Raw genomic sequence first — 24,990 nt, 5'->3', positions numbered from 1 at the left:
CCCGCTTCCCTTCACTTAACACCTCTATCCCTTCACCCTCGGAGCTTCCAGAGTGTATACTGGTAATGAGGTCAAGAAGGTGGTCAGCGTCCAAGACCCGGCTTGAGGTGCTCCTCCAGTCTCCAGGTGTCCCGTGACCCCACTTGGTGCCTGCCGCCTCCACTCATTGTTTCACGTGATGCTTGATGAAGTCACATGGATGGGGTCCTTGGTGGTGGAGAAGGCTGGTGGATGGGGTCCTTGGTGGTGGAGAAGGCTGGTGGATGGGGTCCTTGGTGGTGGAGAAGGCTGGTGGATGGGGTCCTTGGTGGTGGAGAAGGCTGGTGGGTGGGGTCCTTGGTGGTGGAGAAGGCTGGTGGATGGGGTCCTTGGTGGTGGAGAAGGCTGGTGGATGGGGTCCTTGGTGGTGGAGAAGGCTGGTGGATGGGGTCCTTGGTGGTGGAGAAGGCTGGTGGATGGGGTCCTTGGTGGTGGAGAAGGCTGGTGGATGGGGTCCTTGGTGGTGGAGAAGGCTGGTGGGTGGGGTCCTTGGTGGTGGAGAAGGCTGGTGGATGGGGTCCTTGGTGGTGGAGAAGGCTGGTGGATGGGGTCCTTGGTGGTGGAGAAGGCTGGTGGATGGGGTCCTTGGTGGTGGAGAAGGCTGGTGGGTGGGGTCCTTGGTGGTGGAGAAGGCTGGTGGATGGGGTCCTTGGTGGTGGAGAAGGCTGGTGGATGGGGTCCTTGGTGGTGGAGAAGGCTGGTGGATGGGGTCCTTGGTGGTGGGTGAGGTGTGTTGTCACACTGTCGACACACCTTGTCCTCACCTCACACACTTTGCAAACAAAATGCTTTTAGAGACGCGAGCAACAATAACTCTGGAGATGAATGTTGCAGGATGCTGGTGTCTCGTGGAGATGAATGTTGCAAGATGCTGGTGTCTCGTGGAGATGAATGTTGCAAGATGCTGGTGTCTCGTGGAGATGAATGTTGCAAGATGCTGGTGTCTCGTGGAGATGAATGTTGCAAGATGCTGGTGTCTCGTGGAGATGAATGTTGCAAGATGCTGGTGTCTCGTGGAGATGAATGTTGCAAGATGCTGGTGTCTCGTGGAGATGAATGTTGCAGGATGCTGGTGTCTCGTGGAGATGAATGTTGCAGGATGCTGGTGTCTCGTGGAGATGAATGTTGCAAGATGCTGGTGTCTCGTGGAGATGAATGTTGCAAGATGCTGGTGTCTCGTGGAGATGAATGTTGCAGGATGCTGGTGTCTCGTGGAGATGAATGTTGCAAGATGCTGGTGTCTCGTGGAGATGAATGTTGCAGGATGCTGGTGTCTCGTGGAGATGAATGTTGCAGGATGCTGGTGTCTCGTGGAGATGAATGTTGCAGGATGCTGGTGTCTCGTGGAGATGAATGTTGCAAGATGCTGGTGTCTCGTGGAGATGAATGTTGCAGTAATGTTGTTGCATGGAGATGAATCATGTAAGTAACAGTATGAGGTCATAGCCAACTGTGTGCCAGAGCCTTCATGTGGTCACTTGACCTGATCTCCCGTGTATCACCTGTTGAGTGAACAAGTTCAAGATGCGAGTCAGCCTCGGAGTGAATGAACGCTGATGGAGGGATGTTCTTGCTACGGGTGGTAACGACTGGTACTCCACGGAGTTGGGCCAAGTGCGGAACTTTGAGGATGTTGACCATGTACATAACAGTAAGACCTACAACGTCACGACGGTGTTGCAGACTCTGATGTTGCGACCATCGTGGTGGTGAGGCAGCACGCCCCCACCACCAGGCTCTGAGGTCGTGCCTGGCTCCTTGCCTCCTGCACGCCTCTACACCGTGGGAACAACTTTACGTGAGTGACCTCCGCCTCCCCTACCATGGCCTGCCGTGACTGTTGCTACCATGGTTGTCCTCCCCTACCATGGCCTGCCGTAACTGTTGCTACCATGGTTGTCCTCCCCTACCATGGCCTGCCGTGACTACTGCCACCATTGATGGCTACCTTCCCTACCGTGACAAGGGGAAGAGAGGTGCAGAGTGTAGATGGACCAGGAGGCTAGTGATCCCCTGGTCTTCACTTGTGGGGTGTCATCCTGGGGTGGACCAGCAGTTGGCCAAGTGGGGACTTTAATTACCCTAAGAGACTAAGAATGTCACGAGGGGAGAATTTCAGTCCAGAATGACTTTATTTCATGCTGTATGATTTGTTGTTCAAGAAATTGGTAGTTCTCTGGCAGTGATGCGTGCTGCAGGCACTGGATGTAACGAGCTGACAGCAGAGTCGGGACGCTAAGACACGGAACCTTGCATCAGTGCTCCAGTACTTCACCACTGTTCTGAGGGAACATTGCACTATATCTCGTGTTGACATCTTACACTACACCAAATAAACAGTTGGATATGAATATCCAGTCTGTCAATCATTTACCTGGGTATTTCAAAGGTTACCTGGGTATTTTAAAGGTTACCTGGGTATTTCAAAGGTTACCTGGGTATTTTAAAGGTTACCTGGGTATTTCAAAGGTCACCTGGGTATTTCAAAGGTCACCTGGGTATTTCAAAGGTTACCTGGGCATTTCAAAGGTTACCTGGGTATTTTAAAGGTTACCTGGGTATTTCAAAGGTTGGCTGGGTATTTCAAAGGTTACCTGGGTATTTCAAAGGTTGCCTGGGTATTTCAAAGGTCACCTGGGTATTTCAAAGGTTACCTGGGTATTTCAAAGGTCACCTGGGTATTTCAAAGGTTACCTGGGTATTTCAAAGGTTGCCTGGGTATTTCAAAGGTCACCTGGGTATTTCAAAGGTTACCTGGGTATTTCAAAGGTTACCTGGGTATTTCAAAGGTCACCTGGGTATTTCAAAGGTTACCTGGGTATTTCAAAGGTTACCTGGGTATTTCAAAGGTTGCCTGGGTATTTCAAAGGTTACCTGGGTATTTCAAAGGTTACCTGGGTATTTCAAAGGTTACCTGGGTATTTCAAAGGTCCATCTTTATATAACATCAGATTGGTGAGAAACATTAAGGAGCAGTGGATCCACTATGGGTGGAGGTTATAGATCCACTAGAAGTGGAGGTTATAGATCCACTAAGGGGTGAAAGTTATAGATCCACTAGGAGTGGAGGTTATAGATCCACTAAGGGGTGAAAGTTATAGATCCACTAGAAGTGGAGGTTATAGATCCACTAGGAGTGGAGGTTATAGATCCATTAAGAGTGGAGGTTATAGATCCACTAGGAGTGGAGGTTATAGATCCACTAAGGGGTGAAAGTTATAGATCCACTAGAAGTGGAGGTTATAGATCCACTAGGAGTGGAGGTTATAGATCCATTAAGAGTGGAGGTTATAGATCCACTAAGAGTGGAGGTTATAGATCCAGTAAGAGTGGAGGTTATAGTGGTATATAGGGGTGGTATTCGAGGGCCACCAGTGGGTAAGACTTACCGTGAGCTGTGGGAAGGGAAAGCTCTCAGTGTGCTGAAGGAGTCAGCAGTCGTCTGTTCCTGTACCCACCTGTGTAAAGGGTTGTAACTTGCGGTGTAGTGAGGTGTTAGTTGTGGTGGACCTTAGTCCAGTGTTAGTTGTGGTGGACCTTAGTCCAGTGTTAGTTGTGGTGGACCTTAGTCCAGTGTTAGTTGTGGTGGACCTTAGTCCAGTGTTAGTTGTGGTGGACCTTAGTCCTGTGTTAGTTGTGGTGGACCTTAGTCCAGTGTTAGTTGTGGTGGACCTTAGTCCAGTGTTAGTTGTGGTGGACCTTAGTCCAGTGTTAGTTGTGGTGGACCTTAGTCCAGTGTTAGTTGTGGTGGACCTTAGTCCAGTGCTTGTTTGTGGTGGTAGTTGTTGGTGGTGGTTGTTGGTGGGGGTTGTTGTTTGTGGTGGTTGTTGGTGGTTGTTAGTGGTGGTTGTTAGTGGTGGTTGTTAGTGGTGGTTGTTAGTGGTGGTTGTTGGTGGTGGTTGTTGTTGGTGGTAGTTGTTGGTAGTGGTTGTGGGAAAACCCGACACCATTTAATAATATATACAATAGGCAGATATTGCTGCTGCCATTGTATAAACAAGTTACCCCATAGAAAATGTAGCCTGTAGTGGAACTTTCCGTCAATAGAAAACGGGATATCATTGCCACATAGTACTATAAATTCATCAGCTATTGTGTTGGGAATTATTCTTAAATACATTAGTCTTTGGACTTTTACCATCATAAAAACATTTCATTTGAATTAACTTATTAATTATCAGTATCAAAATAAAGTAAATGTGACCCTTCTATCAGTTATTGACATTGGAGAAGGAGAGCCAGTAGCGTCAGTGGTGAGGAAGTGGTCAGCCATTGTTGGTAAAAGACCAGAGTCGTTGGAGCAAGTACAGCTCCTATAATTTCTCTTGGACGAAGTGTTATGGAGATCAGAGTAGTGTTCTGCCATCATCAACACGCTGTCAACAACCACAAGGGAAGTGTCTTTCCGAAACCCATTTATCTGATCATTTTTGGCCATTAATGTAGGTAGATATTGGGCGAACCGGTGAGAACACAAATAATCGATTCAATAAAGGTAATTAAGCCTTGGTCCTTATCTTATCTATTATACAGTGTTTTCTCTGATATAGCTGTCATATATTAGGATTCTGGCTTACAGCTAGTGCCCTTTGACAGGAACAAGAAGAGGAAGCAAAACTTGATACATCAGTTACTGTGTGATGGAAGCTAGCCTCAAACGAGGATAATTTGGTGTCTAGATCCTAGTTATACCTGGTGGACTAAGCCTGCTGTACAATAAGAGAAGGAACCTCCTCAATGTATACCAATATATGTAGTTTAATACTGTAGTTTGATTGGCTGCATATATATAAATTTAATATAAACCCCCCCCCCTAATGTGTAAGGATCGATTTGTGAGATTATTGCAGAAATACAGTCCACTTAACATCATACAAATTGCTATCGAAATATATAAATTAACATAAATATAAATTCTATATAAATTCATATAAATTAAATATAAATCTCACAGGTCGGTTTCCCCATTATTTGGTCCTTCGAATCGGATTATTTGGTCCTTTGAACCGAGATTATATGGTCATCATCGAGCCGGATGACGACTATTTGGTCATTTTTGTACCAGATGAACCAATTAACCAGTGGATTCATTAAATATACTGGTACTAGTGTGATTTATACAATAACAATACAGAGGCAGTCAAGCAGCCCAGCACAATCTTACTCAGCGGGTTCATGGTCACTCTTCTGATTTGGTGGCGTGTTATTTTTGTGAAGTGATAGCGCTTATATTAAAGCCAGCCAAATTAGTGGCTGTGTCCTCGGAAGATTGTTCACGGATTTAGTGGTGTTAATTTCGCGAGAGATTATCCATGAATTTTGTGGAGTTAATTTCGTGAGGTCACTAATAATATTTAATACTTCTTGATAATATTAGAAGTTTCATAGAGGCAATTATGAGGCTATCATCAATAATTGTGCATATTATTTCTCCAAAATAGAGAATTATTTAATATATATTACACTAGTTTCTCAATATAATATTTACCAATTGCCAACCCACAACAGGGTAGGATATACATTGACTAGTATTTATAGATAACCTAGTCCCGTATTACCATTGACTAGTTGAACTATTTATTGTTCATTCTAGTCCCATTATTACCATAGTCTAGTTGTACTATATTGAACAACCTAGCACCATTAATGAATGGTGCAGACCCTGATTTGGGTGTAATTGTTACCAGCTCGAGTTGAGTTGTGTATATATAATAATTAACTTATGATCATACCACCTTTTGAGTGATTAATTAGTGTCTATACCATCCTAGGGTGATAATCGAGGAGCTAACCTAAAGGTACTTCCAGTGACACTGGTTTATCACTCAAATCATTAGTGTGTATGATTATATATATATATATAATGTGTATTAATTTTTAGTGCTAACCTCTAGAAGAGGTAGGATTATAGCCTAGTGATTGCAGAATTTTTACTCTAGACTACCATCAGTGCTTGTTCAGCATTATGAGCAGCCCAAGTACAAGCCCCACAAGGCTTCACCAACTAGCCAGTATGGATAATGCAGGGAGAATGAAAAGAACCCTTGCAGGTCTTAAAGGCCACTTAACAAGACAGATCAAGAAATGTGAAGATTTGTCACAACAATCTCCAGTTGATTATGCTGACCTGGAAAGCTATTATCAAGCAGCTGCAGGTAAATTTGAGCAAATCAAATGCCAAAAAGCAACAGTGGTTGTTAGTGGTGTTATGGGGCCACTTCTATTTCTCTCCAAATCCGGCTTAAGAGTCATATCTGCTGACCCTGCTGATTCCCTGAGGTACAGGGAGTCTCTTGATATATGAGGCAACCATATTAGTCACTTAATTGGGGAGAAATTTATATTTATAAGTTTGTATGTAAGGGGGGAAAGTCGCGCCCTTGATACAAACAAAATGGCGCCCCCTGCCTGCAAATCCGCCATTTTGTGGACGACGCCAGCTGGCTGCGGATTGGCTGGCCCAGGTCACGTGGCAACCCGTTCTCGCAAATTTAATAAGTCAATATTGACTTATTAAATATGTGCATAGGTGACATTCTTAACATAATAGATACCCTTAAAAAGATTCATAGAAAACACCGACCTTACCTAACCTTGTTAGTATCTTAAGATAAGCATCTTATTGCTTCGTAATTACAATTATTACCTAACCTATAATAGGTATAGGTTAAGTAATAATTGTAATTACGAAGCAATAAGATGCTTATCTTAAGATACTAACAAGGTTAGGTAAGGTCGGTGTTTTCTATGAATCTTTTTAGGGGTATCTATTATGTTTAGTATATCACCTATGCACGTAGTTGATAAGTCAATATTGACTTTACGAATTTGCGAGAACGGGTTGCACGTGGATCGGCCGACCAATCAGCGCCCGCCGTGACGTCACCGAGAACCCCTGGCGGCGCCGGCGGAGACTTCGCTCAGAGCTGACCTGACTGTGGACATGCGTCAAATAGTTCTCGAAGTCGGAGGCTCTGGAAGCCTTGTTCAGTGGATCATAAGCAGCCACCTCAGCCCACCATCAAGGCTGAAGACCCTGTACTCCTGGGGAGCAAGAAGAAGCCAAGTTTATTGGGCAAAGAAGTGTCAAAACTTGAGGTATCGGTTGGCGACGACTCAGGAGGGCGTAGCCTGACATCCGCGGGTCTGGTTGGTGTGTAGAGCAGGACTGCAGTGACTGGGTCACATCTACTGAGAACGTTAGAGGGAAGGCACGATTCCTAGGTCAAGGAGAGACGCCTTTATGGAAGGAACGTGTGTATACAGTGACTGACTCAGTGACCACTGGTTGGACCAAGATTTGGAATACCTGAACTTTGGGAATGGCACGGCGAGGACGCGATTGCTTCTCGACACCTGAGGCTCTGCAACATGTTACTGGATCGTTAAAGAGCGACTCAGGACTGTAGGAACCTCACACCATCGAGGGGCAGGCGTCGTGAACCAGGAATGTTGAAGGTAGATCATTTATCCCTCCCATTGCCTCTTGTTGATTAGGCTAGTTAGGCCATCAAATATCTATATATGGTATCATTATTTATTAGAACTTTAGTATTAGGATAGGCTGCAGGGCAGCTAGTATTTATGGCTGTTAAGGAAGACAGTTTGTAGACGGCGTGGCAGTTGGTGAGGAGGAGGTCGACGTTGAAGAAGTGTCCCCCCCCCCTCCCCTTCGATAGGGTGTGAGACATCCATTTAAATCTGCCAAGCTGACGGAGTTGCCGGAGGGTATGACAGGAAAGCTGCCGACGATCTCCAGAATATTTATTCTATATATATATATATATATATATATATATATATATATATATATATATATATATATATTGTGACGATAATCTCCTTCAAGAGATTGAGCCTGCTCTTCCCTCCACAATTACGTCGTTATATATATATAAAACTACTATGGAAGAAATGTCCAACAACGACAACAACACCAGCAAGGTTTGCCAGAGCGCAAAACGTATGCAGCCAGGGACACCTGCTCAGACTCAAACCGCCAAACTACCTGTCTTACTGCCGGCTCCTCGCCTGATTGGTCGCCGGTCTGGCTGCAACTGCACTCACCCCCCCATACTACTTGATGTCTGGGGCCGCCACGACCTCCGTCCTCAGAATATTCCGTGCTTTCTCACAGTTAACACTTCTCCCTGCTAGACGTAAGCTTTGGCGTACGTGTACTGAGAGAGGTGATAGCTTAAAGCCAATATTCCAGCACCTTTCATTTACTTTTATATTGCACATCTTGTTATTTTGTCTTAACGTAACTTTTCATTGTGTCATTTAATTATTCTTATTATTTTGATTGATTTTATTATACGAATTTGTTTGTCCATTTTATTCCTGTTTTGTTTATTTAACGTAATTAAAATTCCATTGTTAAAGTTTACTTGTGTTTTGTGTGTCTTCTCCTTACCTTACCACAGACGAAGTTCCAGATTTTCTATTTTTTTTATACTATGTGACGAGGCCATACCCCTAGCTTTGAACAGCCGAACACCAACGCGTTACCGTCACATATTATATGGGGGCCTGTCCTAGGAGCTTCACTCAGGTACTGGTGCCAAGTGGTAATTTATGGTAAGCGTATTTAACTTTGTTAACGTAGCTTTACTATTTTTCATATTCAATTTCATTTTTTATAAGGTGCGGTGTATTGTGCATTACGAGAGTAACATATGGTGAAGGTGAGACAACTTTGGATTACGTGGTGACTGTAGGCCTCAGTCATACTCTTAATTGGTCATCTCTCCCTCCGTGTTATTACTCGTGTTTACCATCTTTGTCCCTTGGATATTTCTCATTTTGACAGATCATCATATTGGTACCCTGGTACTGTGGTCTGCCCCGGGTCAAGAGTACCCAATCTTCTGCAATCTGACTGTAGGAGGACAAAGAGGGCCATAGTTCCTCTAGCTCGAACTTTAGTTGCTGAATTGGGACCTCAGCAGCAGTTCTCGTCACCAGTTGACACCTCGCACCCCTACACGTCAGTCAGAGATGATGATACATACAACGGTAGGGAATTAGCTTACTTTTTCAGAGCACAAAAGTTCGCTAATTCTGTAAGTATCATATTAAATTCAGTAGGAAAAACTTGCTTTATGTCCTATAGAGACTTGGCAAGGTATGCCTACATCCTTGGACTACCAATTTTACTTTTGAGGCAATTTACTGTTTCATTTGTTTTCGAAACTCTGTTTCATTTGTTAGTAGGATTTTCTTGCCCTTATCCTCTTACATGAGTACCGGGTACAAGATTTCCTGCGCCCTTGATTTAATTTAATCATTTAACATCTTTTACTTAACTTTAATTGTTAAAGATCTCACAGGATAGGTATCAGTTGCCACGTTGTCCTGTTTCTGACATTCACTATTGAATATTCGTGTACCTTTATTTGCTAATTTCACCATGTTTCGTCTCCAAACTTTTCGTGCAAATCCAGCAGGTGAAATAGGGACTTTAAGTCGTGCCAAGAAGACTGAATTACAAACTCTTGCACATGAGTATCAACTAGAAGTTCCCTACCAAGCCAACAAAAATGACATACACAACCTGTTGCTGGATTACTATTTAGAGCAAGGTAAGATAGACTCTGAAACTTACTATATTGCAGAAAAAACTGATTTGGCAACGCTGAAACTCAAACTAGAGCTGGCCAAGATTGAACGTGAGCAGCAAAGGGAAGCCCTCGAACAACAGGAAAGAGCAGCTGCCATACGAAGGGAAGAACACGAACGTGAGGCTGCCTTAAGGAGAGAAGAAATCGCCCTCAGAGAACGTGAAACTACTTTGAGGAGAGAAGAACAAGAACGAGAAATCACCCTCAGAGAACGTGAAACTACTTTGAGGAGAGAAGAACAAGAACGCGAAGCTGCCTTGAGGAGAGAAGAACACGAACGTGAGGTCGCATTACTCCGTGAACGTGAACGAGTACAGCTTGAAACCAAACAACGCGAGTTGGAAATACAACGCGAACATGACAAGCAACAAGCGACTCTGGCTCTAGAGTGTCGTCAACGCGAAATCGCCTTGGAAACTTCACACTTCACTCAACGCCAACAAGCTACTGCCAATCTTCCCGTCAGTTTTAATATATCACATGCAAGTAAGTTAATGCCATCCTTTGTAGAAGCAGAAGTTGATGTGTTCTTTACCACATTTGAAACCCTTGCTAATCAACTCAGTTGGCCTGTCGACCAATGGGCCACACTTCTCAGAGTCCATCTTACAGGTAGAGCTGCAGTCACACTCAGTACTTTGGCGTCTGAGAATGACTACCACACTCTGAAACAAGCAGTGTTGGACGCCTACCTCCTCTCTACTGAAAGTTATAGAAGGAAATTCCGTGACCACCTGAAGGCAAGTACCACTACCTTCCTCGAGTTTGCTAACACGAAACGAAGGTATTTCATGAAATGGCTGGAAGCAGCACATGTCTTTACTTTTACAGAACTCGTCAACCTAATGCTTGTTGAAGAATTCTTGAGACGTGTGCCGCCTCCTGTCCGCCTCTACTTAGCAGATAAAGAAGAAACCGACTACCTGAAGTGTGCTAAGTCGGCTGACACTTACAGCCTCATCCACCAGCTGACACCCGAACCATCCTCCAGTAAGAAGTCGTGGTACAGTTACGAGAAAGTGAGCCCCGATCAAGCTGGTTCACAACTGTACTGCAAGTATTGTAGACTCTATGGACATACCATAGACAAGTGTGGTAAGTCTCAATACAAGGGAACCACTGACCAACAAAAACCCAAACCAACTCCTCCTAAGTCCGGTAAGCCTGTGATGAATGTTGGTGTTAATGTTAATGATCTTTCTCTTTTCAGTAACCACCTGTATACTGGAACTGTCTCTGCCAACGGTTCAAATCCGGAGGGACGTTTCAAATTGAAGATCTTGAGGGACACAGCGGCTCTTCAATCGATCATCTTGAAGTCGGCTGTGCCCAACGTCGTCTATACCGGAGAAACTGTCTTCATCACTGACCTCACTGCTACCACTCCATACCCTCTCGCCAGAGTCCACCTGGATTGTCCCTACGTGAACGGAGAAGTCCAAGTCGCGGTCAGGGAAAAGCCTTTTCCCATGCCTGGAGTGCAACTTCTCCTAGGCAACGACTTGGCAGAAGACCTGCAACCGACCAACCTGATCGTCATGGACAAACCCCAGGTGTGTAACTCTGTGCCAAGTAACCCTATTCTAGAGTATGTTCCAGCAGAGGTTCAAGAGAGTGATGAAGTTTCTCCTCCGGTTCTCGTGACCACCCGTGCACAAGCCGCACGTCCACAGCCAGCTGAATCTACTGCTACCGCTGTCCCTCAAGATCCTCAGAAACTCCCCCCCGCATCTGACCAAGTTGGAGTTCCGTAAGTTGCAGAGGGAAGATCTTACTTTAACACCATTGTTTTTCCAGGCTGAGACTCAACCCGACAGTATTCCTGGGTTCTTCCTAGAGAACGACTTGCTCTACCGCAGATATAGACCCAGTAAACTGAAGGAGGAGGACGATTGGGCCAACATCGAACAACTTGTGATTCCCACCAGCCTGCGGCCCACTATTCTACACCTGGCCCACGGAGCACTCTCCCACTACGGCTTCAACAAGACTTACCATGGAATTCGTCAAGACTACTACTGGCCAGGTATGGTAAATAACGTCAAACAGTACGTAAAACAGTGTCATACATGTCAGATGGCAGGCAAACCGAACATCTCCATTCCCAGAGCACCACTGATTCCCATACAGGTGGCTGCGGAACCTTTCCACAGACTCATAATAGACTGTGTTGGTCCTTTACCTCGGACCAGTTCAGGTAACGCCTACATCCTAACCATCCTGTGTCCTACCACCAGATTTCCCATAGCAGTTCCAGTGAAGAACATCACGGCTGCTACGGTTATAAAACATCTATTGAAGATCTTCACTCAATACGGATTTCCCAGGGAGATTCAGAGCGACTGTGGTACCAACTTCACCAGTGATCTCTTCAAAAGGACACTGGAGGAGTTCAACATCAAACAGGTATTGTCCAGCCCCTATCATCCTGCTTCACAGGGTTCTCTTGAACGTAGTCATCAGACAATCAAAGCACTCTTGAAAAAGTTTTGTAGTGAAACCTCTAAGGATTGGGATAAGCAGATTGACCTTATAATGTGTATTTACAGAAGTCTCCCCAATGAGTCCCTAGGAGTATCTCCTTATGAGATGCTCTACGGCCGTAAGTGCCGTACTCCCCTTAAGGCTTTCAAAGACTCTCTCAGAGATGCCACCTTCAGTGAGCATCAGAATGTGCCCCAGTTTCTTCAAAACCTTCAACACATTCTAGAGAGAGTCCACCGCTTTGCCCATGATAATCTATTGAAAGCCCAGGAGAGAATGAAGATTCATTATGACCAGACCAGCAAAGTAAGAAAATTCAAGCCGGGAGACTTCGTCCTTGCATATTTCCCTATCCCAGGTTCACCTTTACAAAACAGGTTTTCAGGACCCTACTGCGTCAAAGAGTGCCGGAATAACAACAACTACGTCATAGAAACTCCAGATAGGCGGCGGAAGACCCAGCTGTGCCACGTCAACCTCCTGAAGCAATATAATGGTACTCCTCCCACTGTCCTGACTAACTGTTCTACCTTCACAGAACCCTACATCCACAGTGAGACCTTCCCAGCTTCTCCTCCCGAAAGCACTGACAAGGAGTCAGCGCTTTCTAATTCCGAAATCCTTAATGATCTTCCCAAATGCTTTCAGGATAATAATCGTGTTCCTTTGCCCTATTCTAATTCCACTCTCACCTCGTCAGATAAGCCCTTCATCCTCCATGTCGACGCCAGTGGTACCGACGTTGGTGGTGTCGCGATGCAGCGAGGCGAGGAGAATACACCTGTCAGCAACTACTGCTACAAGGAACTACGGAACAATTGGCAAGGAGCTACTCTTCATCATCCTGAAGCTCCAGCACTTCACTCCACACCTGAAAAGTGCTCGGTCCACCATCAACACGGACCACACCACCCTACACCTCCTGCAGCACGCCCACTTCTCATCTCAACGTCTTCTACTATGGGCTTGCTAACTGCAGAAAATTCACCTGGAGACACGCTATACCAAGATTCCGACAACATCTTAGCCCATGATCTCTCCAGAGTTTATGAAGTAGAAGCGACTCCATCTATTACTCCACCACATAACGACGTACTTCTTCCAGAACCGCAGGCTTCGGGGGAGAGTTGTGACGATAATCTCCTTCAAGAGATTGAGCCTGCTCTTCCCTCCACAATTACGTCGTTATATATATATAAAACTACTATGGAAGAAATGTCCAACAACGACAACAACACCAGCAAGGTTTGCCAGAGCGCAAAACGTATGCAGCCAGGGACACCTGCTCAGACTCAAACCGCCAAACTACCTGTCTTACTGCCGGCTCCTCGCCTGATTGGTCGCCGGTCTGGCTGCAACTGCACTCACCCCCCCATACTACTTGATGTCTGGGGCCGCCACGACCTCCGTCCTCAGAATATTCCGTGCTTTCTCACAGTAAACACTTCTCCCTGCTAGACGTAAGCTTTGGCGTACGTGTACTGAGAGAGGTGATAGCTTAAAGCCAATATTCCAGCACCTTTCATTTACTTTTATATTGCACATCTTGTTATTTTGTCTTAACGTAACTTTTCATTGTGTCATTTAATTATTCTTATTATTTTGATTGATTTTATTATACGAATTTGTTTGTCCATTTTATTCCTGTTTTGTTTATTTAATGTAATTAAAATTCTATTGTTAAAGTTTACTTGTGTTTTGTGTGTCTTCTCCTTACCTTACCACAGACGAAGTTCCAGATTTTCTATTTTTTTTTATACTATGTGACGAGGCCATACCCCTAGCTTTGAACAGCCGAACACCAACGCGTTACCGTTACAATATATATATATATATATATATATATATATATATATATATATATATATATATATATATATATATATATATATATATATATATATATACCCATGCATGTCATATAAATGTCATATACTCTCTAGTAAATGTCATATACTTTCACTGATGTGTTTAAGTGTGCCTCCATATTATCTCTACGAGCATACGAGAGTGATATTGTAACCCCACCTAGTGAACAATAAGATTTTATATGGAAATTTCCTAGTGGCTAGTGGTGCTAGAGCAACACAGACATTTTATAGAAGCATACCCTAGGCTGATGGTCGTGTTTCAGCCCTGTAAGTGCAACAACACTTTGTTATCAGGCAACATAGTGCATACCCACTGAACTGCATTGCTGGGGTGCAGAGATATTAATCTAGCTGGCGACCTTGTTGGATAGTATAGAATGCAGGTGTGGATGAGAGACTTGCAATCTTTTTGTTAAGGCAGGCAAGACTCAGAGGAAGTGCTGTTGAAGATAAGCCTGAGTCTTCCTTCACTCCTCCGTGGGGCAAGGCCGGAATTGCTGGCAGCAGTTTTCCCCGTGGTTGACTGAAGGGCTCCCAGGGTGAATCAGTGGCACCCCAGGTGGTGGGAGTATAGACCTGCGGTGGTGGGTATTACCTGGTCCTCTCCTTTGGGTCCTAGGGACTCTGGTGAGTTACATGAGTCAGAGAGACTGACTATTATGTCTCCTGATCTCCTAGCGGCCCCCCTTGGCTAGAAGAGCCCCAGTCCACACCCCCCCCCCCTCCTGTAACAGTGGTGGATTTTGGTGGTGGTTGTTCATGGTGGAAGTTGGTGGTGGTTGTTACTGGTGGTGGATGTTTATGGTGGTTGTTAGTGGTAAATGTTGGTGGTGGTTGTTAGTGGTGGATGTTGGTGGTGGAGGTTGTTGGTGGTGGATGTTGCTGGTGGATGTTGGTGGTGGATGTTGCTGGTGGATGTGGGTGGTAGATGTTGGTGGTGGTTGCTGGTGATGGAGATTCGTGGTGGTTGTTGGTGGTGTAACACCCAGGACCTCCCCCCCCTTAGATTTCACACCCAGGGAAGCCTTCTCCAAGAGGTCAGCCCAGATGACCTCCGGTTTATCTTGTATATTGATTAAAAATTCCTGGGTTAGTCTTAGTCAGCATAGTTTCAAGTATGTAAGATTTCATGTAAGGGAATTAGACTCCAGATTCTTATGTGTAAACATCCCTGGATCTCCCCCTTTTGGCCAGGTCAGAGGTCAGTCACACACGTAATTAATAACTCCTCTCTTGAAGAGTGTATGGTGAATGTCAAACAAGCTTATTGAAATATTTCTTAAGTGTTTGTGCACGTGTGGCCCGACCCCCCTAGCATTTCTGACCAGGTACCAACAGCAGATCTTCCCCTCCCCCCTGTGGGGGTTGTATATAGAGGTCCTGTAGGGACTTAGTAAGGACAGAGTGCCGGACACCGGGATCGAGAGCGGGGCTGTGAAGAACACCTCAGCCAGGGAGAGACAGATATCTTAAGGTAATGTGTGTGATCTCTGAGTTTTTGTTCCATGTCCAAATTTCTTAACTTTTTGCCAGTGTTAGAGTAGGATTTATAAGTGGTGATTGACATAATTTTAGTCCCAATAAAACTCATGTTAAATTTCCCGTCTGTGTCAATTGTTGAATCCTCTTAGCCTTTTGGATATAGTGGCTGACAACCGATTCCATAATTAACGACAGTCATAGAAAGTACTCTCCAAGTCAAGCAATGTTTCTTGCCTCGTTGCTTGATATAGTCTCAATGGTCAAAGGCAGATGGTGGCAGCGTATTTCATCCTGTGTTAGCATCTCCTTGTTGGCAGTGTACTTTGTAGTCCCGGTGTAACCATCATATGTCAGCCCATAACAGTGTTACCAAGTGCAACCGATGGGGAAGTGTTACTCAGGATAAGTAGTGTTTACATTATTAGTTTAGTATCCATTATAGTGGTGCATTTAGAGTGGTGTTACAGTGGCTGTGGTGAATGTTGGTGGTAGATGTTGGTGGTGGATGATGGTGGTGACTAACATTGTTGGTGGTGGATGATGGTGGTGGCTAACATTGTTGGTGGTGGATGTTAGTGGTGGATGTTAGTGGTGGATGATGGTGGTAGATGTTGGTGGTGGATGTTGGTGGTGGATGTTAGTGGTGGATGATGGTGGTGGCTAACATTGTTGGTGGTGGATGTTAGTGGTGGATGTTAGTGGTGGATGATGGTGGTAGATGTTGGTGGTGGATGTTGGTGGTGGATGTTAGTGGTGGATGATGGTGGTGGATGTTGGTGGTGGATGTTGGTGGTGGATGTTAGTGGTGGATGATGGTGGTGGATGATGGTGGTGGATGTTGGTGGTGGATGTTGGTGGTGGTTGTTAGTGGTGGATGTTGGTGGTGGATGTTGGTGGTGGATGTTGGTGGTGGATGTTAGTGGTGGATGATGGTGGTGGATGTTGGTGGTGGATGTTGGTGGTGGTTGTTAGTGGTGGATGATGGTGGTGGATGTTGGTGGTGGATGTTGGTGGTGGATGTTAGTGGTGGATGTTGGTGGTGGATGATGGTGGTGGATGTTGGTGGTGGATGTTGGTGGTGGTTGTTAGTGGTGGATGATGGTGGTGGATGTTGGTGGTGGATGTTGGTGGTGGTTGTTAGTGGTGGATGATGGTGGTGGATGTTGGTGGTGGATGTTGGTGGTGGATGTTGGTGGTGGATGATGGTGGTGGATGTTGGTGGTGGATGTTGGTGGTGGTTGTTAGTGGTGGATGATGGTGGTGGATGTTGGTGGTGGATGTTGGTGGTGGTTGTTAGTGGTGGATGATGGTGGTGGATGTTGGTGGTGGATGTTGGTGGTGGATGTTAGTGGTGGATGTTGGTGGTGGATGATGGTGGTGGATATTGGTGGTGGATGTTGAAGGCAGAGGAGTGTGAGGGCGTCCCCGGGCTGGTGATGGCCTGCAGCGTGATGATGACTGCCGTGATAGTGAGTGTGATGATGACAGCCGTGATAGTGAGCGTGATGATGACTGCCGTGATAGTGAGTGTGATGATGACTGCCGTGATAGTGAGCGTGATGATGACTGCCGTGATAGTGAGTGTGATGATGACTGCCGTGATAGTGAGTGTGATGATGACTGCCGTGATAGTGAGTGTGATGATGACTGCCGTGATAGTGAGCGTGATGATGACTGCCGTGATAGTGAGTGTGATGATGACTGCCGTGATAGTGAGCGTGATGATGACTGCCGTGATAGTGAGTGTGATGATGACTGCCGTGATAGTGAGCGTGATGATGACTGCCGTGATAGTGAGCGTGATGATGACTGCCGTGATAGTGAGCGTGATGATGACTGCCGTGATAGTGAGTGTGATGATGACTGCCGTGATAGTGAGCGTGATGATGACTGCCGTGATAGTGAGCGTGATGATGACTGCCGTGATAGTGAGCGTGATGGCCGCCTGTCAGGTCGTGACACCCCCCCCCCCCCACCCTCCCATCATCGTCCCAGTAATTAGTGATTCGTGAAATTAGCAATTCGTGATATCGAAAGTAGCGATTTCACGGTGGTGGCTCCGCTGGCGGGTATACTGACCTTCCCGGTACACCAGCGGGTATAAGGCCCGGGTATACTGTGTCCTGGAGTATACTGAGAGGTCCTTCATATATCTTGAGACATATCACAGCTTCTGGGTGAGCCCCCCCCCCCTAATCACCCTAGTCTCCTTAAGGATGACGACAGCTGTCTTCACCGGCCAATCACCATGCACTAATTATCACGACTGTTAATGTGTCGCCATAATGATGCAGTAAAATAAATATTTGGTGGTTGAGAGAGGATGTGCGCGGCCCCACCTCCAGCCGGGGCACGACTCCTGCTCTTTAAGACCCCTGATCACCAGATGCCTCCTTAGATTAATTTCTTACAGAGCCCCGCTCAAGGGACGACCCCACCTCCCTGCGTTTCGGGCCTTGCGGCCTCACGCTCCAAGGGTGAAAATCGCCTATCGGATAAAGTCGTGATGCAGCCCTTTAACATAATCAAATTGAAGTAAATGGTCAGACTGGCAGCATTTGCCAGCAGTGTTTAGTCTCCTTCAGAATGGTTCCCGTGACGACGGCGTCACGTGTGTGACGTTGTGTTGGTCCGTGACGGTGTGGTAGGCCGTCACAACACTTGTGTAGGGCGGCTGTGGGTGCCCTCGCTGACGCCCACACCTGCGCCACGGTGGTGAGGGAGCGAGGGAGGGAGGGAGAGAGAGAGGATTCGAACGAAGGTGAGGGAGAGAGGCCGTGAGAGTGTGTCGCCGTGATCAGTAGCGGGTGAGACGCCGCTGCTCGCCGCTCAAGGCACCCGGGGCCGCAGCTCCTACTTAACTCTTCAAAAACCATAATTATCTTGCTGCTTTTTTGTTATTGTTGCCCTTTGCTGTGTGATATTAAGAGTGAGATCCGTGGCTGAGTGGCTCCCGTAGTGACCTGATCACCACTCACTGTCTACAGGCTCCAAACTTTATGGCGTGCCGCAAGGCACCAATCATTGTGGCCTTTCTCTCTATTCAATTTATTTTATTTTATTAATGGCGTTCTCTGTCTTTATTGTCATGACGCAAAAGAAAAAAGAGTAGGAGCCATGTACTTAAGATGATGCCATCGGCTACGGTATTCTGGCTGCCCAACCGGCTTCACCCGAGTCTGCAACACGGAACCTTTTGTGCAGGTGTGTAGTGCAGGGGGAGGGGGAGGGGGGGGGGGAGGAGACCAATGTAGAATACCTTACACATGTACCTGCCACATATGTTTCTCCTCAGTGTAACCAACCACCGCTGGGAAAGGTTTCCTTTTAAAAGACCCAAGAACTGTTTAACCTTTTGTTTGATCTTAATTATTATTGGAAGGTTATCAGAGACGCTTGTACTTATAATTGGCAGTGTTTCTGTGTACTCACTAGATGTACTCACCTAGGTGTACTCACTAGATGTACTCACCTAGGTGTACTCACTAGATGTACTCACCTAGGTGTACTCACTAGATGTACTCACCTAGGTGTACTCACTAGATGTACTCACCTAGGTGTACTCACTATATGTACTCACCTAGGTGTACTCACTACATGTACTCACCTAGGTGTACTCACTAGATGTACTCACCTAAGTGTACTCACTAGATGTGCTCACCTAGGTGTACTCACTACATGTACTCACCTAGGTGTACTCACTACATGTACTCACCTAGGTGTACTCACTAGATGTGCTCACCTAGGTGTACTCACTAGATGTACTCACCTAGGTGTACTCACTAGATGTGCTCACCTAGGTGTACTCACTAGATGTACTCACCTAGGTGTACTCACTAGATGTGCTCACCTAGGTGTACTCACTAGATGTACTCACCTAGGTGTACTCACTAGATGTACTCACCTAGGTGTACTCACTAGATGTACTCACCTAGGTGTACTCACTACATGTACTCACCTAGGTGTACTCACTACATGTACTCACCTAGGTGTACTCACTAGATGTACTCAACTAATTGTACTCACTAGATGTACTCAACTAGTTGTACTCACTAGATGTACTCACCTAGGTGTACTCACTAGATGTACTCACCTAGGTGTACTCACTAGATGTTCTCACCTAGGTGTACTCACTAGATGTACTCACCTAGGTGTACTCACTAGATGTGCTCACCTAGGTGTACTCACTAGATGTACTCACCTAGGTGTACTCACTAGATGTGCTCACCTAGGTGTACTCACTAGATGTACTCACCTAGGTGTACTCACTAGATGTACTCACCTAGGTGTACTCACTAGATGTACTCACCTAGGTGTACTCACTAGATGTACTCACCTAGGTGTACTCACTAGATGTACTCACCTAGGTGTACTCACTACATGTACTCACCTAGGTGTACTCACTAGATGTACTCACCTAGGTGTACTCACTAGATGTACTCACCTAGGTGTACTCACTAGATGTACTCACCTAGGTGTACTCACTAGATGTACTCACCTAGGTGTACTCACTAGATGTACTCACCTAGGTGTACTCACTACATGTACTCACCTAGGTGTACTCACCTAGATGTACTCACCTAGATGTACTCAATAGATGTACTCACCTAGGTGTACTCACTAGATGTACTCACCTAGGTGTACTCACTGACATGTACTTACCTAGATGTACTCAACAAGATGTTCTCACCTAAATGTACTCACCTAAGTGTACTCGTCTAGATGCACTCGTCTAGATGTACTCACATACGTGTACTCACATAGACGTACTCACCTAGGTGTACTCACCTAGATGTACTCAAAAAGATGGTTGCTGGAGTTCAGTCCCAACAAGTGTAAAGTAATGATCACGGGAAAGGGAGAGAGGAGACCAGAATACATCTTCACCATAAGGGAAAGGCAGCTACAGGAACCAGAGAAAAGGATGTGGGAGTGGGTATGATGCCAACACTCAAACCGGAGGCACACGTTAACAGGATAACATCAACAGCATATGCGACGCCGGCAAATATAAGAACATCGTTTAGGAACCTGAATCAGGATTCAAGAAGATTAGTGCCAGAGCTAAGATGGCTAAGCTATGAAGATAATGGAAGTAGATCCCACAACCTTAGAGGACAGACGGAACATAGGGGATATGACCACAACATACAAGATACTGATGGGACTAGATCTGGTGGACGAGGACAGCCTCTTCAGACTGAGAGAAAGCAGGACAATAAGTAGAGATCCCGATTACAATGATATTGCCAGATCTCTTAACTGAGAAGAAGAGAAATGACATGGAGCCTCTATTGTCGTGCTTAAAATGACGTACACAGCCTATGTGCGCTCCGTCACAGACTATGCCGCACCAGTTCTATGCACCTATTCCCAAAACGATATGAAAAGGCTTGAAAGCATTCAAAATGAAGCCATGACAATCATTCTTGGAGTTCCAAGAACTTCTAAAATGTCTAATCTACGAGAAGAGTTGTCCCTTCCCAGTGTTACAAGCAGAATTAAGGAGCTGAATGCTAAGCTTGCAATTAGGATAGCCAGAGATCCCCATTACAATGATATTGCTAAGAAAAAACTGAGCTCTGTGCTACTTTCAGGGGGAAACAGGAGAAGCAAAAAATGGCATCACAGATCAGTCTGCTGCCTGGAAGAGCTTCACCTGCTTGAGCAAGCCCGTGAGCTCTTGCCTGTAGAGAGGTTACCTCCCTGGGTGGATGACTCATGCAAGATTATCATCAATGATATGGCAACGAAAAAATCCAACATGATACCACAAGAAATGAGGCACAAGTATCTCGAGGAAATTTATAAAGAAGCCGGAGATGAACTAGATCAAATCTACACTGATGGGTCATCAAATCCTGTCAATGGCAGGGCTGGTGCAGCATACACGGTAATCAAGGATAATACTTTCCAACGCAGAAATGAAGAAAAAGCGCGTATTAACTTAACTGCCATTGTTATGGCGTTAAGGTTTCTTGAACGGAACACTAATGGTGCAGTGATTTGCACTGATTCAAAAGCAGCACTGCAAAGCCTAAGTAAAAATCGGGCAGAAAATCTTGCAATAGTCGCTGAAATTAAGAGAGCTGTGAGAGCACTTACCAATCAGGGAAGAGTCATCAAGTTTCTGTGGATCCCCTCCCATGTTGGAATATGTGGGAATGAACGAGCAGATGTGCTGGCTGCTGAAGGCGCTGAAGGAGACCATATTGAATACTTCATACCCAAGACTCTCCTACAAATTAGAGGTATTGTCAGGCAACATCACCGTGACAAGGTAACTGAGGAAAGGAGGATAGAAGCACAAACGAGTGAATCTGTACGATGGTACAATATGGTTGCAGCTGGCAATCCCAATCATTATGGCCGAAGAGGAGGAGGACGCGGGAGAGAATCAGTAATAGCGAGAATCTGTCTTGGATACAAATATCCATGGCGAATCGGAATGGAAACAACAGTTGAGCAGCGGAGTTACAGAATCTGTGGTGAGAGTGACTGACCTTGACCACTATCTACGTGAATGTGAACACCTAATAATAAACCCCACATTGTTTGAGTTAGGAAAACACTATTTGTCAAATATTGATAATGTTTTTAAAAGATTTCCCCATTTTGCACCCGCAAGATAACGTAAGCTTTTAAGGGTTGATAAATGTTAATCTTCTTGTTTGAGGAGCTGTTCACTTGAGACAGTTAAGCAAGTCCCAGCTGTTTCTGGGTACAAGTGACAGGATGAACAACCCAGCGGGTTCTCTTCCTATTGGGGAGTGTTGTACATGCTCCTATGGCGGTATGTCCACTCACAGGATGAGTGGCGCTGCCCAATGTTGTCACTATGGTGGTATGTCCACTCACAGGATGAGTGGCGCTGCCCAATGCTGTAACTATGGTGGTATGTCCACTCACAGGATGAGTGGCGCTGCCCAATGTTGTCACTATGGTGGTATGTCCACTCACAGGATGAGTGGCGCTGCCCAATGCTGTAACTATGGTGGTATGTCCACTCACAGGATGAGTGGCGCTGCCCAATGTTGTCACTATGGTGGTATGTCCACTCACAGGATGAGTGGCGCTGCCCAATGCTGTCACTATGGCGGTGTGTCCACTCACAGGATGAGTGGCGCTGCCCAATACTGTCACTATGGCGGTGTGTCCACTCACAGGATGAGTGGCGCTGCCCAATACTGCCACTATGGTGGTATGTCCACTCACAGGGTGTGTGGCGCTGCCCAATACTGTCACTATGGCGGTGTGTCCACTCACCGGATGAGTGGCGCTGCCCAATACTGTACTCACCTATTTATGCTTGAGGGGGTTGAGCTTTGGCTCTTTGGTCCCGCCTCTCAACTGTCACTCAACTAGTGTACAGATTCCTGAGCCTACTGGGTTCTATCATATATACATTTAAAACTGTGTATGGAGTCAGCCTCCACCACATCACTCTCTAATGCATTCCATCCGTTAACTACTCTGACACTGAAAAAGTTCCTTCTAACGTTTCTGTGGCTCATGTGCGTACTCAGTTTCCACCTGTGTCCCCTTGTTCGCATACCACCAGTGTTGAATAATTTATCCTTGTTTACTCGGTCGATTCCCCTGAGGATTTTGTAGGTTGTGATCATGTCTCACCTTACTCTTCTGTCTTCCAGTGTCGTAAGGTGCATTTCCCGCAGCCTTTCCTCGTAACTCATGCCTCTTAGTTCTGGGACTAGTCTAGTGGCATACCTTTGAACTTTTTCCAGCTTCGTCTTGTGCTTGACTAGGTACGGGCTCCATGCTGGGGCCGCATACTCCAGGATTGGTCTTACATATGTGGTGTACAAGATTCTGAATGATTCCTTACAAAGGTTCCTGAACGCTGTTCTGATGTTAGCCAGCCTCGCATATGCCGCAGACGTTATTCTTTTTATGTTGGCTTCAGGAGACAGGTTTGGTGTGATATCAACTCCTAGATCTTTCTCTCTGTCTGTTTCATTAAGTACTTCATCTCCTATTCTGTATCCTGTGTCTGGCCTCCTGTTTCCACCGCCTAGTTTCATTACTTTGCATTTACTCGGTCCTACTATCATCCTGTTTCAATCCTTCTCATAATTTTTGCATCATCTATATCAGAAACAGTATAGGTCCAAGGACTGACCCCTGCGGGACTCCACTTGTAACGTCTCGCCAATCAGAGACCTCACCCCTCACACAGACTCGTTGTCTCCTGTTGCTTAGGTACTCCTTTATCCAATGGAGTACCTTCCCTTTCACTCCAGCCTGCATCTCCAGCTTTTTCACTAGCCTCTTGTGTGGTACTGTATCAAAGGCTTTCTGGTAATCCAAAAATATGCAGTCTGCCCACCCTTCTCTTTCTTGCCTTATTTTTGTTGCCTGGTCGTAGAATTCAAGTAACCCTGTGAGGCAGGACCTGCCATCCCTGAACCCATGTTGATGCTGTGTTACAAAGTTCTTTCGCTCTAGGTGCTCCACTAGCTTTCTTCGCACAATCATCTCCATCAGCTTGCATGGTATGCAGGTTAGGGACACTGGCCTGTAGTTCAGTGCCTCCTGTCTATCCCCTTTCTTGTATATCGGGACTACGTTAGCTGCTTTCCAAATTTCTGGCAGTTCCCCTGTTGCCAGTGATTTGTTATACACTATGGAGAGTGGCAGGCACAGTTCTTCTGCTCCTTCTTTTAGTATCCAAGGGGGAGATTCCATCTGGGCCTATAACCTTTGTCACATCCAAATCTAGTAAACACTTCCTTACTTCCCCGCTGGTAATCTCAAACTCTTCCAGTGGTTCCTGGTTAGCTATTCCCTCTCTTATCTCTGGGATTTCTCCTTGCTGTAAGGTGAAGACCTCCTGGAACTTCTTATTCAGTTCCTCACACACTTTCTTATCGTTTGTAGTGAATCCTTCTGCCCCTACCCTTAATTTCATAACCTGCTCCTTTACTGTTTTTTCTCCTGATGTGGCTGTGCAACAATTTAGGTTGAGTCTTTGCCTTGCTTGCGATGTCATTTTCGTATTGTCTTTCTGCCTCTCTTCTCATCCTGACATATTCATTCCTGGCACTCTGGTATCTTTCTTTGCTCTCAAGTGTTCTGTTATTCCTATAGTTTCTCCACGCCCTTTTGCTTTGCTGCTTAGCTAGCCTACATCTCTGATTAAACCATGGGTTTCTCATTTTCATTTCACTGTTTTCCTTTTGGACTGGGACAAACTTGTTTGCTGCGTCCTTGCACTTCTGTGTGATGTAGTCCATCATGTCTTGGGCCGTCTTTCCCCTGAGCTCTGTATCCCATGCTATATCTGTTAGGAATTTTCTTATCTCCTCATAGTTTCCCTTTCGGTATGCCAACCTTTTGTTTTCAGTTTCCCTCCTCGAGTTCAATAACCCTTCTTCAATCAGGTACTCAAACACAAGTACACTGTGGTTGCTCATTCCTCCTGGGGCCTCAAAACCGATTTCTCTTATGTCGGAGTCGTTCAGAGTGACGAC

At 45.7% G+C, this 24,990-nt stretch overlaps 1 protein-coding gene across 1 annotated transcript; it reads left to right on the top strand.

Moving 5' to 3' along the window:
• Positions 1-1,452: 1,452 nt before the first annotated feature.
• LOC123749385 (putative uncharacterized protein DDB_G0281733) lies at positions 1,453-20,725 on the top strand. Its single transcript, XM_069300533.1, has 4 exons — positions 1,453-1,461; positions 4,221-4,343; positions 16,947-17,446; positions 20,476-20,725. The coding sequence occupies exons 1-4, from the start codon at positions 1,453-1,455 to the stop codon at positions 20,723-20,725; spliced, it is 882 nt and encodes a 293-aa protein (XP_069156634.1).
• The last annotated feature ends 4,265 nt before the right edge of the window (positions 20,726-24,990 follow it).

This window comes from Procambarus clarkii, chromosome 44 (assembly GCF_040958095.1).
Source record: "Procambarus clarkii isolate CNS0578487 chromosome 44, FALCON_Pclarkii_2.0, whole genome shotgun sequence".
NCBI classification, from domain to species: Eukaryota; Metazoa; Arthropoda; class Malacostraca; order Decapoda; family Cambaridae; genus Procambarus; species Procambarus clarkii.
The sequence above is the reverse complement of the archived record's forward strand: the minus strand, read 5'-3'. Positions and strand labels throughout refer to the sequence as shown.